The 21173-nt window shown below is 41.9% G+C and overlaps 2 protein-coding genes across 4 annotated transcripts in view; one reads left to right on the top strand and one right to left on the bottom strand.

Annotated features, from left to right (window-relative positions):
- Window positions 1-15597, bottom strand: part of LOC115010236 (cyclin-dependent kinase 17) — a 28357-nt gene extending 12760 nt beyond the window's left edge. For both annotated transcript variants that reach the window (XM_029434746.1, XM_029434747.1), the window contains exons 1-2: window positions 15480-15597; window positions 4590-4738 (exon numbers count right to left, since the gene is read on the bottom strand). In XM_029434746.1, coding sequence (XP_029290606.1) covers window positions 4590-4716 — 127 coding nt within the window. In that variant the 5' untranslated portion in view covers window positions 4717-4738; window positions 15480-15597. The remainder of the gene's footprint in view (window positions 1-4589; window positions 4739-15479) is intronic.
- Window positions 15598-15762: 165 nt separating this feature from the next.
- On the top strand, window positions 15763-20699 carry ucmab (upper zone of growth plate and cartilage matrix associated b). Of its 2 annotated transcripts, XM_029434750.1 has the most exons (6): window positions 15763-15898; window positions 17167-17328; window positions 17454-17507; window positions 17590-17685; window positions 20319-20417; window positions 20500-20699. In XM_029434750.1, exons 2-6 carry the CDS (start codon window positions 17271-17273, stop codon window positions 20595-20597), a joined length of 405 nt encoding a protein of 134 aa, XP_029290610.1. In that variant the 5' UTR covers window positions 15763-15898; window positions 17167-17270; the 3' UTR covers window positions 20598-20699. The 2 variants fall into 2 exon arrangements, with proteins under 2 accessions (XP_029290610.1, XP_029290609.1); XM_029434749.1 differs by lacking the exon at window positions 15763-15898 and having other exon boundaries at window positions 17282-17365.
- The last annotated feature ends 474 nt before the right edge of the window (window positions 20700-21173 follow it).

Here is a 21173-nt window from a genome sequence, read left to right on the forward strand (position 1 = left end):
ATCGCATGCTGAACAAATACTGTTCCACATAAAGCGTGTCGAACACTGAACTTTCTTTTTCACAGGTTTGATAGAGCCAAACAAAAAATGTCAAACAGAAGAAAATGAGAACAAAGAACTGTCATAACAAGCTCGACATCCATGGAAAAGAACAACAGAGATGATTAAAGTGAAGGGCTGATGAAGGAAACGGATGCGTTGTTATACAATAGACTATGTAATGTAAACTCACAGTTTAGGATTTTGACATAAAATAAATAACAAGAGGACTTCTAATATATATATATATATATATATATATATATATATATATATATATATATATATATATATATATATAAATATATATATATAAATAAATAAATAAATAAATATATAATAATAAATATATATATAAATAATATAATAAATATAAATAAATAAATAATATATATATATATAAATAAATATATATATATAATAAATAAATATAAATAAATAAATATATATATAAATAAATAAATATATATATAAATAAATAAATATATATAAATAAATATAAATATAAATAAATAAATAAATAAATATATATATATATATAAATAAATATAAATCTGAATTTCTCCTGGCTATACAAAGAAATGGATGTTGCGTAATCTATGGATGGGACACTGCAGGATTTTATTGCAATAATGAGTTGATCATAATGAATTATCGGGATAATCGTGAGTATCCTCCCAAGTGACTTGAACGAGCTGTCTCTCGCCATCATGGCAGAGAAGTTAAAAATACAATTATTACGTAAGAAAGAACAGACGTACAAAGTTATCTGTCGTTTGATCCTTTATTTATGCAGGGGTATGATTTATGATTACCTTATTTAAGATTGTTTGATTGTGTTTGAGTTTGTTCTCTCTGTGATGCAATAAAAATATACATTTATTTAAAAAATAAATAAGGTAATGTGATTGTAGTATGCTTTAGAGCCATTCAAAGACTTTTAAACATATTTTGATGATCAACGGGATAATGTGATTATTTTGGCCATGATAATGTTGACGTACCGTCCCTTCATACTGCCCCGTGTCTAGTGCGGTCTAATCTTGATGGGCTTTGACTTTTCCCACTGAATTCCTGCTACTGAAACAAAGGTTATCTAATTGTAAACAGAGCTGTGGCAGTTAGAGTGTGTTCTGTCCTCTCATCCAGCGTGACCCTTATACTGTAAATAAACAATATCAAAAGTAGAGAAGTGAGGCACTCCAGTGTATAAACAAGACGCCGTGTATCAGCAGTGTATTTGGGTTGAGGGGGAAAAAAAGGGTGTTAAACTGTCTGACAGGAGCATTTGTCCAAAAGCAAGAATGAAGCTGACAGAGGTGAAAGATTTATTATGTATAGAGTGGCACCGAATAAAACACCAACTGTGAAAGTGGGGAGAACATTCAGACAGAGGGATACTGTAGTATGTGTGCAGAGAGAGTTTAGGACGAGACATAAGGCAACGCTTATGAGTAACAGAAAAGAAATACATTGGTTTTTCTCACATTTGACATTTTATGTGCATGTTTAAAGTAAAGTTTTGGCATCATTGTTAGATTTAGTTTCTTTTTATATAGTTGCAGTTTTTGTTGCAGGGTTTGCGATCGTACCTTTCTTCGCATTCTTATTAATGGACAAAATTAACCACATAGGGGTAACGTTTAAAGTATCAGGTCTAAAGGGCATAATAAAAATAATAAGGAGGTTTATGTTTTTCATTGAGAGTTAGAATTACAAAGGCCAACACTTGCAAGAGGAGAAGTCACTGTAGTCTTGCCGGCCTCAATGAGGATTTGTTTTCGGGCTGGATAACAGATGACTGAATGTGCTCTACTTCACTGAGACATCACAGCAAACCTTCCCACACACGATTAGATAAATGCACCCCTGACTGGGCTGTCACGTCAACCATTGGCTCGGAGCTGGAAAAACAAGGCGACTGTTCTGTCAAATGTATCTCTAACATGAAATAAGACATGTAGTTACAGAGTCATGCTTCATACACCTGAAATGCTTAATCATTTATATTTCACAAGATCCGAGGTGTTTGAGAGGAGAGCTAAACCCTCCCCCCCCCCCCACACCCCCACATCGCTTTCTAATGTGTCTGGCTTCCAGTTTCCAGGTCAACCAAGTCTCAGTACATCTTTTAGACTAAAACCTTATTGACAGAATGAAACTGGCGAATGTCAGGCTGATTCAGAGCGCTGTGGGCACGAGAGCACTGATGTCAAAACTTTGGAACATTTTGTGTGTCCTATATTACAAACCATTTCATAAAAACAATTTGTTGCACACATTAAGATTCCCTTTGACACCAATGAGGCATTTCCTAGATTTCCTATGAGAACAGAAAAACACAGCCTCCATGTAATATCCAGACGCTCACGCCACCCCTCGCTTATCTCTCTGCTGCCGCCCTGAGTTATACGTGTTACATAATCAGATCAGGACCAGAGCGCTTTCCCCAATCCCAGAGTTCAGATCACATCTCATCTGGCTACTCCATTCTGTCTCCTCTCTACCCTACTTACCGATACACAGGCTGCTAAAATCCCCTCTCTCTCACACAAACACACACGTATATACATACACACAAACACAACAGGATTCTGTGTCCCCACTCACCAAGCACAGAACACTCCGGCCAAACCTGGTGTTAATCACTATACAAAAAGCTCTTTACAAAAGCCCAGTTAGTTCTCAGAGGGACGTAGGGAGAGGAGGGGGGGGCGGACTTGGACGATCTGATGGATTGAAGAAGCGGAAAAAACTTCTAATTTGGACAAAAGACAAGAGAGGAAAACTGAGGACAGGCCTGAAAGAAGCTTTGGGGTGTTGGGGTGGGGTGGGGGGGGGGCTCTGGGTGGTCAAAAGGGAGGAAGAAGAGCTGAAAGATTAAATAAAAAGAGGGGAAAATGCATCAAGATGCCTGGCTGGTTTCACCAAGTCACCCAAGTTGCCGTGGCAATGTCATGGAAACTCTTGAATGTTTCCAGATCCTGAGCGCCATGGCAACAACGTGGTAGCACACCGAGTCACGCTCCCTCTCTCGCTCCCTCCCTCCCTCGCTCCCTCCCTCGCTCCCTCCCTTTTTGTGAATATCAGCAGAGATAAGCTGCTGCGACACTCTGCTTTCATTTTAGCACCTCGAAGGCCACAACCTTCAGTCGGATCAAGATTAAGGATGTAACCCGCTACAATATCTGCGAGTGTGGGACAGAGTGTGTTCACAGGAGCATAAATAAAAAGTAATGTCAAGACAATATAGATTTGGAAAGTTCTGTGAATGTCACATTAACTTTCTGAAGAGTGGATGTTAAGTGAGGAATACACCTTTTGTTTCATGTGATCTAAAAGTTATAAAGTTGTTCCGTATATTGGACTATTCCATTATTCACTTGTAGGGTTTTTTACCCCTAGAAAAACAAAAATGCATTAAACCTGGTTATGAAATAACAAATAAACAACTCTGCTGAAGAATAACAGATTCATTGAAAGGTCTAATCCAACCGAAGGACACTTATTACAGTGCTATGCCATCTCAGCCAAGAACGGAGAGATGTCTGGCCGAGTCTTTCCCGAGTCGTGTCATGGAGACAGAAAACATCTCTGCTCCAGATTTCAAGACTTTAGACCAATCAGAACAAACGTTGTTTTCCTTTTATCATACTATTTATAGTCTTTGGGCATAAATGGGTTAAGGAGAAACATAAAACACGACTCCCAAGGTGCATTTCAGTATGAAATATCCAGTCCAATCCTTCTGTTGGAGGATCGCTAACAACAAACTGAAGCATAGATTGGTCTTTGGAGAAACCGGATAACATATTCAGCAGTTTAGCTCAGTCCACTTTCAGATTCTGGGTCAGTGTTAGATAAAAAATGGATTTGGCTTTGGATAAAATGTGCTATATAAATGCAATCCATTAACATTCAGCAACTAAATCCCATTTCAGACATGCACTTCATTACGTAAACATGCTGGAAATGTCAGTTTGGTGTTTTATAACCCTTAAGTCATGACGGCAATCTTGGTAACTAGATAGACTACAGTGTCCCTTCTTCACTTAGTGATGAAGATTAAAAACCATAACTGATGTAGCTTGTCAGAACACTTTTCTCTTGTGTATAATTCTGCAACAGTAACATGACTCCCTCTATGCACCAGAGGCCAAACATCATGTGAGCGTCGCAGATTACTCATAAATAATCGTCTTGTCATGTTTAAATAAAGCAGTAAAAGAACATTTATGACCTATGAAAGTAGTAGTGGATGATGTGTACACAATCCTCGATCACTGCATGTCTTTTTATATTGCAATACCTATAAATATTGTGAATGTAGAAAAGTTAATTGGAAAACGATTCTGGATACTCCCGCTCATTGATTTTCAACATTGGCTAAAATGGCCTGATACACGCAGGGGTGTTAAAGTGAGACACGACTAATGGTAAAATCTCTCATGGTTGAAAAGAAATAATGTTTCTATCTAGTACCACCATGAGGTTGACATGTTACTTCTGATACAGCGACTCCTCTTTTATGAACTGCGTCTAAGTCTCACCGCTGTCCTTCAGGCCGTTCTCCTCGATGGTCATCTGCTCTGCCAGCTCAGACAGCGACTCATCGATGGTGTGGCTGCCTCGTAACGTCTGAGAGAGACGCCGCTTGAACCGCTTCATCTTCTCCATTGAGCTCTCGGGAAGGGGAGGCCTGAGGACGACAAATAAAACAATACATAAGCGAGTTGCGGTTGTACCCTCGTGTAATACAACAACAAGAACAGATACGGCTTGTTTTAGTTACAATGACTACTCTACCGCCGCTATCTGTAAGCCGTAGTGTTGATGGAGGCCTTGACATTTCACCGGGAAAAACATGTAATGTAAACTGCCTTTACTTCAAAAGAATACACCTCATCCGCCTGCAGCCATGTTTCACAACCCGACAGCAAGAGTCACGCTGAAATCAAAGACGTTGTTGGATCACTGGGTATCTGACTGGGCGAACAATGCCGCAAACAAATCAGCAACTCTGACGCTAATTATGACTCAGCTCATTCAGGCACATTACTTTACATTCCTCCCCCTGAGAAAACATGACAAGTTGGTGAGAGATTCTTATGGGTGAGTTTAGAGTACGGTCTCTGACAAACCGGACTGTAAAAGCAAATCCTAAACCAGGGGGATTTGCTACTGAATGGAGCAGGACGAGCCTGGGCCACATCGAGTCCACATTACACATTCCAGTCGCATTTACTGTGTACATGAGAGTAACTGATTGTGAGAGCTAGAGACAGAGTGTGTGTGTGTGTGTGTGTGTGTGTGTGTGTGTGTGTGTGTGTGTGTGTGTGTGTGTGTAAATCAGTGAGAGAATTTGTGACAGATAGAAGAAAGAAAAGAAAAAAGTTTTAATCAAGACGTCAAGATATTTGTGAATGTTTGTCAGGAGCAGATTAGGAGCAGCCTCTCCCTGTGACTTCACTACAGAGATCATGACTCCACTACTACTGCAGATCTGGACATGTGTCAGTCTACGACGACGACGATGATGAATATACCCAGACATGAAAACACATGAGTAGTTCAGACCCTCAGGGCCTTCCAACAGCTTTTTGTCTTCCAAATATCGCTTCAAAACTTGAATTCTGTCCAAAGAGGCAACAAATTACTCGCACGGCCAGAGCCAAATGATGAGAACATTTAGAGGAACAGGGTAAGGCTGACAATAAGAATGCCCTCTTATGTTTGAATCATCAGTTAAAAAGGATAGGTTGTTTCTTTAAAAACAATACTTGTAGCCTATGACTACACGTTCATTGAAACAGATTTGAGTTGCTGTAGTTTCTGTTCTTGTCCTTACTGGGATGTGTGGTATTAATGTAAGTGATGGGGGACAAAAGCCACAGTCCTCATTATGTGTGAAAAGGCATTTAAAGGAAACGCATGACAAATCAAGAGGGGATCTCCCAAAGTTACAGACCCTTTAGAATGAAATTCCCTCTTTGTGCACAGCATTTTGATGCTAAAAAGGCAATACTTTTGGAAATTACCCCATTTGATTTGTGTAACTAAGCCTCTTTATCTTCAGCTTAACTTAAAAATATATTTTTGCACAAAGCGAGGAGTGTTCCTGCAGTGGGTAGAGATTTCTTCTTGGCCAGTATGGACAGAAAAAATGAATTAAGTGTGTGAATATTGTTTTAGAATATGTGAAGCAATCCGTTAAGAAGACAAATGTCAATGTACACAGAACAACACAGGATACAATCATGACAAGTTAATCTGTTGGTTATTATTCTTTACATTAACAAATGTCAAAGAATAGTGAAATGCCTTTAAGTTCCCAGAGCCCAGGGTCATGTCCCCAAATTGTTTGTTTTGTCCAACCAGCAGCTCACACCCCATACATATTCAATGTATTAAAGTATGAAGGAGGAAAACAGCAGCTCATCACATATGAGATGAAAGAAACAAAGAATGTTAAGTATTTGTGCTTGATAAACAACTTAAATGATTAACAGATTTCTGTTGATTATTGCAGTAGAGATTGGGAGACACATCAGCCCAAACTGGCAAATCAGATTAGACTTGAAACCAGTGAGTCACCACTCTCACAAAAACATGACAATCACTGAACAAAACTTTCATGTCACATCAAACTTTTGTTTGTGAAGATGATTCAGCAGCTGCAGTGACTGTTTCTAAGTTTAGAGCAAGAGTGGCTGGTTTAAAAAGTTTGTACACAAGAGTTGAAGGGGGCAGTGAGCTTGCCCCCATTCCTTCCACGCAGCGGACATCGGCATCTGGGCTTTAGGCCAACGCAAACTGGAACAGTGTAACGCAAAATATTAAACTTTAGATCATGAGCACTTACACTACACGAGGAAATGTCATGCATTCTCAGCTTCAGATAGCTGAAAAGCCTGAACTTGCAGACCCAAACACCATGTAACATGACAATGAAATGCATCCAGGTGCGTCCTGTTGGTTAAGTGGTTTAGGCACCATGAAGCAATCTTTGTTACAACATCAAAGTTTCATTATGGCAAAAAGAGCCAATCCACAGGCTCATAAGTACAAGGGGTGCAGCGCTCGTCTTGCCTGTATTTATACATACTGTCCTTTTTTGCTCTTAGTCATGAAGGCAGAAATCTAACTATTGCAAGAAACCGAGATGAGGCAGAAGGTCAACTCGACTGTCGCAACAGCTTCACATCAGTCTCCTCATGACACAACAGCTCCAGCATGGGCAAGCAGTCTGTCTACTCACGAACAACTCGCTGCGTAAACTACCCACTCTCCAGCTGCAGCATTTCCCCCAGCCTGCAACATGTGCGCTACATGGGAAACGTATGTGGATTTTCTTTCAGCTGACACCGATAACATATCTGATACATTTTACATAACCTGTAGTTTATGCACACCTGATGTAAGAGAGTTAAGATGTAGTGAGCGAAGATGGATGATTTAATATTCCATAGCTCTGATCTAACTAAATCTAACAGACATCTCTATTGTTAACAACAAAAACAAAAAGGACTGTGCCGTTTCAATCCTTCTGACGCTGTGAAAAACATCCACCAGTGACGACATGTTTGGCTCTCTAGTCAGTGTCTGTTCTTCTTCATCTTCTGTGTTTATTGGCGAATCACAAACAAAAAAAGGAATTTGTCACGTTCGGCTCTAGAAACTTGAAATGGATGTTTTACGTTATTTTGTGGACCTTTCACAGGTACATAGGATTAATCGGAACAATAATGGACGGATGAATCGATAATGAGCGCAATCGTTAGTTGTAGCCCTGATATTAATGTTTACAATCATTGTGATGAGATTAAATAAATCAGGATAATCTCAGACCAGAACTTGCTTTAACGGCATTGATTCATTGTTGGTTTTTGAAGTAAATCTCTCTTCAGTTTCCATGGCAATATCCAGAATCCACTGTTAAATTATGAATGTATACGAGAGGATACATCAACATCTCATAAATAACCGGGATATAACCTACTATCCAGCAGACTGTGGATACAAATCACTTTTTGAGTGTTTAATAGAAAGTTAATAACAGCAGTGGAGAGGGGGAGAAGAAGGAGGGGGGGGGGGGGGGGGGGGTCCGTCTACTGTGCACCCGTATTCGCTGGCCGATGTTCCTGCTCTGGGATCGAGTGTGGAGCTTTGGACATGATCCCTTTTCCGAGCCTCATCCCTGCTCCCCTAAGTAGGCCGGTCTGAGGTCTGAGCTCCAGATCTGCTGGGATGTGGCCAGGGAGGAGGGGGTGTGTGTGTGTGTGTGTGGAGTGGGGCGGAGGGGTCCGAGAACTGCGCCGATTCGGGATTTGTTACCATGGCAACCCCACTGCTTTTTCCATGTTGAAAATGCAGAGCACGGCAGGAGACTGCATGCATGCTGATTTCCCCTCTACCTCCATCTCACACCCTATAGCTATAGCAACCCCAACCCCCCCCCCCTCCCGACTACGTCTGCATTTTCATCCCTTAAACCAGCCATCAATACAAACCATTACACGACTCTCGCAAACAAATTGACATCTCCATCTGTATCTGGCAGTACAGTCTGCAGGAGGCAGTGGGGGGGGGGGGGGGGGGGGGGAATGCAGGGGAAACAGCTGAGAGGAGGAGCATTATGGATGCTGCAGTGGTGACAGTAAACGCATGCATCATATGGATTCTGTCTGCGAGCAAACAGCGAATGTGCTGATGATAAACTGAGGGCTACTAAAAAGGGTAAGAGTTCCCGCTGTGAGGAACAACCACCCCCAACGGCTGCCCTGTAATGCCAGACTCCACAAGCCACCATCACTGCAGAGGTCTGTGCAATTGTCCCACTTCTGCCAGATGAACCAATCACACCACAGCCACCATCACTGCCACAGGGTGCTGTCTGGGCCACACACAGAAACAGGAAAAGCAAGGTTGCAACCCCTCTGTGAACCCTCCAGGGTTCAGTAAACCAGCTAACGTCACTGCCTTTAGGAGAACGAGGGTCGTCGAAAACGCCTGCTTCTCCTCCCCTGGCTGCCTCGCACATAGAAGACGATAGAGAACAAGCGTGACTGTTGGCATGATTCACTGGTGAGCTCAGCCTAGCTTTTCTAAAGAGCAGCCTTTTCTCATCCTGGCCAAGACAATGAGGACATGAGTGAAGGAGCTGGCACCATTATGGAGGCCTTATATAAAGGCTGCATTGTGCACAGTAAAAAGTTGGCTTTTTTCGAGAGACGCAGGAGGTAGTGGTGTGCTGCGTGGTGCTTGACAACCAAGCAGGCATGCTTCCCCTCCCCACGCACTGCAGCAGGTGAGGCTTTAATTCAGCAGTAAGATGTGTTTGAACGTTACAAAGGCCAGGTACACAAAACAGTCATAATATTATATATATATCTTCCTTTCTTTGCTCTTTTCCAGCCTCAATGACAGATACTTTTCCTCACCCTGCTGCTTTCCCACTTGTCACACGTCACCTGCCGCCACAGGGCTAAGCGGTGCTGACAGACAGGTCAGTGATGATGTGTGCGCGCGTGTGTGTGTGTGTGTGTGTACGAAATACAACAGACGCCTCAGCCCGTGGCTGAAGTAGGAGGCCAGGCAAGACCAGTGACGCACAGCCACAGATCTCACAGGCAATAAGATTCAACACTAGCTGATTAACACTGCTGCTATGGTTACAGCGGCTTGAGCGACAGGCCTGCTCCTCGCTAAGCTTTCTCTGCGACCCAATACTGCCTGCAGTCAGACAGTAGATGACCAGGTCCAATATTGCAGGTTCGTAGCTAAGGTTGGGTATCTTTTGGTGCATAACGATTCTAGATCTTTGAGGGGGCTCAAACCAGGTCACATGCCAATAGAGTGCTGCAGGGCTGACGTGTTTTTGTAGGCGAACCCTGCAAGTTAGCATCGCACTGGTTCCCTGAACAAAAAGTCAATGGGATTTTCCATTGGATTTTGGATTATAGCAGAAAATAAACTCCGTGGCAAACGAACATTTATGATACACGTTTTGTTCAGCAAGATAATCTTCACAAATGAACAACATGTCAGTGAGCCAGACCTGCCGGATCAAACGCCACCGAGGGCAGAGTGAACACCCCCGAAGGAGAGGGAGCTAGGACCTAAGGCTATTCCACTACCCAGCCTGCTCCTGGCTGATGTCGAGTCTCAGGAAATTAAGATAGATGAAATAAGATTGTGGCATCCCGGGTCATGCTGTTGCCGTTGACGGGCGGACCCCAGGACAGAGAGCAGGACTCCGGTGAGACGAGAGGAGTCGGACTTTGTGTTTACATCAATGATGCTTGGTGCTCAAAACGCCAAAGTTGGTGAAAATGTTTTCCCTGATGTTGAATTCTTATGTTATATTATCTTCACAGAGAATTCACCATTGTTTTTGTTGCTGCCGTTTACATTCCTCATGATGCAAAGACAAAAGAAAAATGCACTAGGCCTACAGGAATGCACTCCTTCTTTTGTTGTTTCATTGTGTAACCCTATCTTGCATAATGACAACAAATGATCCAATGAATCCTTGATCAACCAGAACCAAGGGGTACAAACCTGTTTTAACTTCTTTACATTGGCTTCCTGTTTGTTTTGGGATTGATTTTAAGATCTAATTGATTGCCTTTAAGGCTTTTCTTGACTATATTTAAGACCTTGTAATCCCTTATAAACCTTTGCATAGTCGGGCAGTGGTCTTCTGTCTCTTTCAGGTTGAAAGCTAAAGGGGACAGAGCCTTTGCAATCGGGGCCCGAGGCTCTGGGACGACCTGTCTCAATCCATAAGAACTCTGTTTGAAAACCAGGGTGTCGCTGGTTCAAGTCCCCAAGCACCCTATATACAGAGCGCACACTGGTACATGGAGAAGTGCCAATTCGCCTCCTGGGCGCTACGGTGTCACCCCATATAGTTCCCTGGCTGCTGTTTATATAATAGCCGAATCCTGCTCATAATACTAGGATGGGTTGAATGCAGAGACTAAATTTCATCATGTGAGGTAAATGTTGATTCGATTGCATTCTAATCCTCCATTCTTCATAAATAAAGGTTTATTTTAGTTTATTTATATACACGGAAAATGTACTTTGCTTTCAATGTTCTAGATAACACACACACAATTTGGGTATTTCCTTCAATATCCGATTATACCCAGAATTATCTTAAGAAGGAAACCAAACCAAACCATAAATATGTCATGAATAACCACAACTTTTAAATTAAACACACCATTCATATGAAAACGATACACGTAAAGCACCACTACCACTTCCCATGATAACACAGTTTATGAATGGGATTAAAAAGCCCCGATGATTGTGACAGATAAGCCTTGTGGACCCAGCTGAGATCGACAGATAGGGCCTGATATCATCTGGCAGGCAGCACAATTGTGTCACTCCAATATATCATTTTATACATCAAAAAGGTGTTAATATCTCTGTACCAATACAAATATTTAGATATGTTGATCGTCTTCATTTATTCTAGATAACAGCATGATTATCACAGACTCCTGTTTGGCTCAGTACGTAGATAATCGCCCAGACGTGGACTCATCTGATGCAGAGCATTAGCATCGGAGAGAGCGTTAATTAGCCTCCGTCTCCCTGCTCGTCTGGGCTCATTGTCGCACCAACAGCCCCAGTAGGTCCTGATAGCCTTTCATGGCTGTTAAAAGGTAACAACAGGCCACGCTGCTATCTAACTAAGGGCAGACGGCGGGATGGGGTTATCAGAATATCAGTTTCGGTATCAAACTGCAAACACAAACAGCTCACAGCGGCCTCTGTAGTAACTCCAGACAGCCTGCCTGCCAGGCATAGTTGTGTGTTACAGTTTGGGAAAACCCTGCAGACAGTTAAGGTGGTGTCTTGTTTGTAACTGACGTTTTTTTGTAAGGCTGTAAGAAACGTAAGATTATTTTTTATTTGTTTAGTTGAAAAACTGCAGATGTCCACTCATTCTTATATGTTTTACATTTGAATAAAAAGATATTATTGTGGAAACACTTGTTTTGATTGTGCTCCCTTTTCTTTCCTGCTTGTGAGAAAATCACTAAGCTTTGAATTAAATGGAAAATGGATCAATTTCATTAAGAAGGAACTTATTTTTAGCCGCTGAACATTGGTCTACTTTCTCAATCCCTGACTAGAAAATCCTACTGAGCCCAGGTAGGGTGGGCCGGAGGGTTTCGAAATTCAGCTAATTAAAAAACCTGGATTTAACATGGTCTTTTATTAAACCAGTGAGAACTTAATTATGAACACCTTAGCACATCTCAAATATGCGAAGCTATGCAACAATGTTGGTTTGGATGAATGTGTGTGTGTGTGTGTGTGTGTGTGTCCCCAAATAAAGACCAGACAAGTGTTCAGACAGCTCCTGCGAATCCTGCCAAGAGTGACGGGGAAAAAGGCAATATTTGTCCCTCACCTGTTTTGGACATTAATACTTCAGATGACGGCCCAGATATGTGGTGTAAGGTATTACAGTATAACTCGATCAAACAGGTTCTCAGCCAGCTGGCTCAGTGGCTGCAGTGGGCTCTTTATTACCACGAGACTTCCCAGATTCAGACTCAGATAGAGAACCAGGGAGTGGAGGCAAGCCACAGCATTTGTCTTGTGGGGCAACTGTATGTGAGGGGACTGAGCTGCATACTGGTGCCAGAGTTCATGTGTTAATGCAGCAAAGAAAAGAGGAAGAGTTTGTATTCATGGCTATCTATATAAAGGAGTGGTGCCTGTGACATAGCAGCTGCTCTCCAGAGAGCGGTGACACATTAACCTTCAGCCAGCTGTCTTGGCCTGCTGCTTAAACATGAGTTCTAACACACACACACACACACACACACACACACACACACTTAGAGATAACACACAGTATAAGCAAAACTTAGTACAAGGAATTAAAATAGTCCGAAAAGTCTGGTTTGATTTGAAATCATTCGGTGTATGATTGCATTTTTAAAAGTAGAGAATGAATCTGAAACACAGAACGAAAAAAACACATTCTTGTGTATGCTCCCACACACATACTCGCACACACCCATACACATACTGGACCATCATCTGATCTGCACTGAGACTCGAGGGCTCAGCACCGCGTGGCTACAGCTGTTTCACAGCGTGTCAGGTTTCTCTGCCACCACGATCCCCAAGGCCTTCACCAAGGGAACGACCCCACGTCAAACCAACACACACGGGTACACTGTCCCCCAACAGCTCCCTGTCCTCCTGCAGGTACCTGGCTGAACACAAAGTATTTTAAGCCCAAAAAACCGACACACCCCCTTGAAGCTTCTGAATGATAAAAATGTTCACGGAAGCTCAAAAGCTTGTGACTGTCAAACTGAAACCTGCTCAAAGGAAATGAGAGAAAGCGCTTCGACAGCTCTTTCATTAAAAAAAAACTATATTTACATTTATATTTGCAAAGTTCTTGTTCGGCTGCCAGACCACAATTAGCATTTAGGTTTTTTTTTGCACAAGAAAAAAAAAAGGACTGTAGAAAAACACAGATTTTCCTCAAAATATGGCATTTTAAAAAGTATTGAACTAGTAAACAATACCCAATTGTAGTAAATAATAGGCCCAGTGATCGCCTAATTCAATATTACTGACTATCAGCAAGATCAAATCATAATAATATAAACGTGTGCTTCGATAGCCGACACATCAATTAGTTGATAAACAGAAAATTAAATCAGAAACAGTTTTGATAATCGTAGATAAGTAATGCTTTTAAGCGAAAGCGCCAAAAAAAATCACTGGTTCTAACTTCACAAATGTATACATTTGATAGTTTTCTTATTCCTGTGCTTTTGATCAGATGTCAACTTGAGCTTTAGGAAATTCTGATGCGCATTTCTCAGTATATATTTATAAATATACTTAATAATTAATCAATTGAGAAAATATTGAAATTGAAAAAATGAATACAGACAATTCTGTTTTCCGAATTTTAGTTTCTAAACATGATATAATTAAAAAACTAAAGTATATATTTAACTTTCTATTAAAGACATACGAAGAGTTTGGTCCCACGTGCGTAACAGTGAAACTTAGTTACATAAAACATAACATTTAATATTTGCCTCGAGTCAGTAGACTGTTAACAGGTGAACAATAAATGTGGCAATAAATATGTAACCACGTAGGCTCCTGGGTGTTCTCAACTTCCTCATGAGTTTGCAATGAGCATCCCTCCCCCCCCCCCCCCCCCTTCAGAACAATGATGTCTTCCTTTTTGGACATCCTGCTCACTTCACATCCATCTCTCACCCACACACAGTTCACTCTACCGCACAGGTTCACTCAGGAAGAAAACACAAGTACAGGAATTCAATGAAAGCGGAGGTGAAATTCCTTGAAACTAGCAGGAGCCTCTCTCAAAACGGTTTCCCATGTCTGCTCCTGGCCTTCCCACAAAAAGCTGAGCAGGCTTAAAGCTGTTAATACTGACTGTGTGTGTGAGATCAGGGGCTGGTACAGTCTGCACTGGGCTGGTACAGTCTGCACGGGGCTGGTACAGTCTGCACGGGGCTGGTACAGTCTGCACTGGGCTGGTACAGTCTGCACGGGGCTGGTACAGTCTGCACGGGGATGGTACAGTCTGCACCGGGATGGTACAGTCTGCACGGGGCTGGTACAGTCTGCACGGGGCTGGTACAGTCTGCACCGGGATGGTACAGTCTGCACCGGGATGGTACAGTCTGCACGGGGCTGGTACAGTCTGCACGGGGCTGGTACAGTCTGCACGGGGATGGTACAGTCTGCACCGGGATGGTACAGTCTGCACGGGGCTGGTACAGTCTGCACCGGGATGGTACAGTCTGCACCGGGCTGGTACAGTCTGCACCGGGCTGGTACAGTCTGCACTGGGCTGGTACAGTCTGCACGGGGCTTCCAAGTTAGTTGGGGGGGGGGATTGGACCAGGAAAAACAGTCCATCTTTAAAATGTGGGTCAGTGAATGTGTTGGTGGCAACTATGCAAGACGATACATGCAGAGCAGCTTGCAACAAAGCCTTACAACCAAACCTCATACAATTTACTGACAACTAACCAGCCGACTGTGTTTGTAACAACAAAGCTGACACAAATGTTTAACCTCGAGGGCAGACATGATGAAGAATTAACCACTCTGAACTTCCTTTACTATTAATTAATGCTGCATGTAACGAACCTCACAGCTTGTTTTTTTTTTTTTTAGTTAAATGCGGCCATTCACCGGTGAATGGGACAAGCTCTCACACAACAAACGACTGCATTCACACACACACACACACACACACACACACACACACCGAGTGAAGTAAACATCGTTAAGCTCGTTTTGTGTCAACGCAGGGCGGTGTGAATGTCTCTTGTATCACCGTGGCGCTAATCGGTCGGTAAATTCACAGAAACTACACCGAAAATGTGAGTGATTCTCACCAGAAACGATGAACGTTGCTCCGACCGGAGTCCCCGACCTCGGAGCTTCTTCTCAGGCCGGATGCCGTCTTTCCCTCCGAGCGTGAAAAAAAAAAAAGCCCTTCTTCTTCTTCTTCTTCTTTGTGGCTTCGCTGTGTCGGTAGCTACTTTCTTGTCTTCAATGTCGCTTATATCCGCGGCGTTGTAGCGTCCAGCAACATGGCGTGTCTTGTTTCTTTGAAGGCTTTTTAAAGTTTCACTCCAGGTAGAAAATAGGAAGCGCTGTTGTTGTTTTTTTCGAACATGGCAGTGTGAGTGACGATGGTGATTACTGGTCGGTCTGAGTGTGTCCTCTGCCTGCTGACGCTGCCTGCCTGCCTGCCTGCCACCACACAAGCCGTGTCATCAAAACGCCAGCAGGGAAACAGCGCCCCCTAACGGTGGGTGAGGGGAACTGCAGCGATACTGAGACAGTGCGGCCCCACAGCGGCTCTTAGTGGAGGAAATGCTGCATTCATATAAATATACATCCACAAACCTGAGCCACTAATGAAAGGAAATGTATCATGTCCTATCCGTGGTGGAGAAAGTATTTAGACTTTACTTAAATAAAAGTCAAAATACTCTGCTGCAAGTAAAAGTCCTGCATTGAAAGGCTATAATAACTTAATTTTCTTTATTTTGTATAACACTGCGACTGATTCTGATTAATTTGCTGCTATTTTCTCAATTAACCCATTGATTGAAAATAATTAGAAATATTGTCACAATACGTTACACATTCACAATGTTTGTTTTGATAGTCCAAACCTCAAAATTATTAACATTACATTAAAACTATTAAGATAATTGAACAGAAAAGCAACAAAGCTTCACATTTATAAAGTTGGAACCATGAAATGTTAATTGCCAATTCATGTTATGTCAATCAGCTAATTGATGAATTGACTAATACATGCTGTACATGTATATCCTGTTTAATAGTTTAATTTCTAACAACACATTATATAAACTCTTCACCTTTTTTGTGTCCAAAAATCTCCAATAACACCATGTAACTTTTTCCCTGAAACCCCAAAACTCACAGGCTCTCTGTTGAATTTCATTTCAAGTATGATTTCCTCACTTGCCTGAATAAACTTACGACACATACCCACATTTCCTGTCACTTTCCTGAGCAACAATCCCACCTCCATCTTGGATTACCCCACAAAACAATTTAAACATTCAGTCTTTTCTGTGGCACAGCCAGAATTCAGGTGGGGAAAAAAAACTCTAGCAAACAGAAGGCTGCATACTTTCCGGCAGGACTTCATGCAAGAAGCAGAGAGAGCGGCCTTGTTGAGGGGCCTCTTTCAGCTGCATCTGCAAAGGAGACATTTGGCAAGAAAAACCCTCAGCTCTGGGCCTCAGTTTGGTTTCAATCACTATATTTTCCCCCAGAATAGTCAGTGTTTCGTTGTCTGTCATCCATTTTCTCTAGTAAGTGTGGGTATTGACCAGGAGAGTGGTGCATAGTTAGCCTGGAGGGCCATTTCTGTAGTGAGGCCTATACGTTTTCGCTTCTAAGACGAAAGAATGAGACCCTCACAGGCCCATGATACAATACAATACAAATCATAATTAAATCCTCTGCACCTTTCTGTCTTCTCTTTGTTGGATTCAGCCTTATCATATCTTTACTCCCCCCCTCTCCTCTGACAAGCAGTCAATATTCCTCCAGGCTCCCACCCCACCTCTCACAAACTCACATTCCCTCCTGGCTTGCCACATTACTCGTATCTCGCAACAAAGCCAGACACAGAGCTGAAGATGTCCTGGAAGTATGCAACCCTCCTGGCTCTCCTCACTGTGCTTCTGGCACTTTCCTGTGAGTCTGATGCAGGAGAATTTATGTGATGATAGCGGTTTGTATTCTTCATGCAGGGGTAAGCATGGGAGCTACAGTCAGTGTTTTTTTAGTTTAAAGCCTTCCTGTTTTGTCCTCTGACCCAGTGTTTCCAGAGGCCGACTCTGCAGCTGTGCCCGGCAGCACTAAAGATCCACAAGGTGAGGAGCTGCATCTCTTCTACGTCCCCTCTTTGTATCCCTTTATGTTGTGAACTGAATCTCCTCCTGCTCCCCACTGCAGGTCCGCTGAAGAGGATCTTCATGAAAGAGGCAGATGCCTCAAACTTCTTCAGAAAACGAAGCAGACGCGCCTCAAAGTCTCAGGATGAGATCCACGGTGAGTTCACAGTTTGTGGCAGTTTGAACTGAGGTCTGGTGAGCCGAGGCGGTGTGTGTTTCTTGAAGTGTGTTTCTTGTTGTGTCTTATTATAAAGGACAGGCACACATTTCTTGACTGTTATGACACGATGGAAGTCATTTTGTTGCATCCAAATGTGTGATAATATTAATAACATCTATCCTTTGAAATACTTTCTTTAACATTTCAGCATTCAATCCTGCACTCACTATTATCATTATTATTTAAAAAGTGTTCAACAGTGTGGGATTCTTTAGTTTTTGATCCTACATAACTGTTTGTAAAACTTTATGGTGTGCAAAAACGCTGTCACGATTGTTAAATCAGGAAAGAAAATCCTGCCAAAGAGCTGCAATTAATAAAGCGAAGATTTACATACTTAAGGAATTACCTAGACTTTCCAGAATAAGACAGGAGAGGGCAGACTGCACCAGTATCAACAATATTACATTTAATTCTAGAAATGTTTATTTTAATCTAAATTAATTGATGTGAATGAAACATTTCTGCCTCTTAAAAGAAATCATCTTGCACAATAGACCTTTGAAAGAGTACATAAAAACATTAGTTATGCTAAATAAGAAATTATTTTCTTCTCTTGTTTCAAGTAAATGTAATTTATGACACAGTGTTAGATGAAATGACTCTTGAAACTAGATTTTTTTTGTTCCGTTTGAATGGACAGTGAGCCGACATGTTAATGACAGCTTGGACGTGTTTATGGCAGCCAGCAGCTGTTAACTGTGTTGTGAACCTCGCCTGGCCTCAGACCTGTCTGGTCGCACTGCAGCTCTGCCTCCTCTGCTGGAGGCTGCAGCAGGAGCCACAGGGCAGCGTGGAGCTCACACACACACACACACACACACACACACACACAAGTAAATCAGTCAATATTCTCCTTACAAGTGTTGTGAAAATTCACATACTGTACATTGTTTGACATCCTCGAGTGATTTAACGGCACTGTTATGCACAGCTCTGCCAACAGGAAGGTGAGAGCACACACTGAGATCTCTGCTCTGAATTGGAGTTGTGTAACATGCTGTGGGTCTGTGTGTGCACCAGCAACAAAAAGACACTTTGAATAAAATGAAAACAAAGCAGTAAACACGGTGAAGAGACAGAGATGGACTGAGAGTGAGTGGGTGAGCGGTTGGGAGTTGAATGTGGAATGTGCCGACACACAGGCACAAAGGGGTCACAGAGAAACCAAGTTAAAAAGTGAGACAAACAAATTGTGCTCACTTTGGAGAGCCTCTCCTGCTTCGTGATGACATAAAAGCACAACATCTCGCTTGCAGGCAGATAACATTTGCAAAGGAACATATTTGGTAAATGTTTCACGTGTTTCAGTAGGTGGATAAAGCAAATTTGAAGCAAAGGTCTGACATCAATACGTGGAAATCAGACTCTCGACAACAAGAGTTTGACTTCTCGTGGGAGTTAGTGAGCCATTAGAAGCAGGTCTGCAGATGAAGGTGTGACAGGTGAAGAAAATGATGGATGATGTGCAATGTTTGAAAGAGACTAAAAATAGCAGGTAGTTGCCTTCAAATGTTTTCATCTGCAAGTCACGAATACTGATTTGCAGTTCATCTGTTAATCTTATAAACATTGAACTCTGTTATATAAAACGAAGTGACTTGAGTTCCCTGGATTAGTTCCAGCTCTCACTGCATGCACGGACATCCTGTTAAAAGGTTAAAGGTTGTGACATGATTTTTGAAAGGTTAGCGTGGCTATCCCACACCTCTCTTATCTTAGCCAATGGCTCTTTCTAATGTTTCTGCTGTCCCTGTGATGAGTACTCTAATGTTCTCTGGGCTTCTTCATTTGTCCAGTCCTGCTGGCCAGAGGTCACATGCAGGTCACTTCTCTGTAACGATATTACTACCAATGATCATCCCAAATAAAGAGACTGTAATGTTGTGACTTGATTTGATTTGTTATGTAAAAGGTAACTGAAGCTGTGACATAAATGTAGTGCACGTATGTCAAAATGTAACTTAAGTGTTAGTAATTGAGTATATGTACTTAGTTACATCCCACCACTGCTTTCTGCCCGTATACATATGACTGGATGTAGTAAAAAGGCTGTGACATTACTCATTAGACTTCTTTGCGTCACTAGGGGGTCCAGGTTTTTGTGTTTTCGAGTGTCGGCCTTGGCAACAAGCAGCTTTCTGTGAATCACAGCTTCACCACAAATGCCAGCTTTATGAATTTCACAAAAATAAGCTTTTGTTCAGACACGGTGATTCAGTTCTGTGGTATTTCTTTGAGGTTGTAGTTTTGTGATGTTCAACAGTCATCGTGTTGAGTGTGTGTGTGTGTGTGTGTGTGTGTGTGTGTGTGTGTGTGTGTGTCTATACATGCTTACTAGCTTTCAATTGAAACTGTGCTTCCTTTTTAGTTGATGCAGTTTATTTAAGACCAATGAGAGTCTTCTCTTTGGTAGAGCATATTTAGAGTTGTGATATTTAGACGTACTTAACTCAACCTGAGTGATTTGTTTTGTCTGCACATCCTCTTCCTGGGTTTATATAACAATAAACTATTACATTTGTTTATCATTTTACACTCGGTTCATTTCTCCTCCTGTGTGCTTGCAGCTGAGCAGATGCAGATTCTAGCAGCAGATGAACGAAAGAGAGAGTTTCACGAGGAGAAGAGGAACCAGTATGAGAACTTCGCTGAAGAGGAGGACGATGGTATATCTGATGTAGCTGAGAGCGATGAGTTCATTCACTCCACCTGCTCATTCATTTACTAAAATTCTCATAATCTTCCCAGAGCAAAACGAGAGGAGCAGAGAGAGCACCGAGCAGTGGAAGGAGTTTCACTACGACGGGATGTATCCTCCTCAAGAGTACAACCGTCAGTCCACCTGAGAACGAGGGCTGAAGAGAGGAGAGAGATGCCGGAAGCTTTTACAGAAACATCTTCAACTGCACAATGTTTCTCCTCTGACCTTAACAGTTGAGATATCAGCTTGTGTTTCACTCTTGTGTTGATGACATTGTTTTTACTTCCTCCTTGTTTGGGATCCCACAGACCCCACTGCTGTATGTGTCAAAGTAAGAATAATTGCATTTGTCTTTATATATATATACACCTTTCATTTAGGGCTGCAACTAAAGATTCTTTTTAATATCAATTCATCTACCGATTACTTTTGCAATTAATCAATTATTCATTTGCTCTTTAAAATATCGGATAACAGTGTAAAAATGAAGTACGACACTTTAATTAATTTGCTTTCTCTTTCCGACCAACAGTCAAAAAAACAAAGATATTCAACTTACTTTTCACTTTTATAGTGAACTGAGAAAAACAGCAAATATGGATGTTTGGCCGTTTTGCTTAAAAAACAACTTAAAAAGTAATTCACAGACAAAGAAATGCACCATATGTTATCTTAAATATCTAAGTTACTTATGATTGGGATCAATTAGAGCCCATTGAGG

Source organism: Cottoperca gobio, chromosome 6 (genome assembly GCF_900634415.1).
Source record: "Cottoperca gobio chromosome 6, fCotGob3.1, whole genome shotgun sequence".
NCBI lineage: Eukaryota > Metazoa > Chordata > Actinopteri > Perciformes > Bovichtidae > Cottoperca > Cottoperca gobio.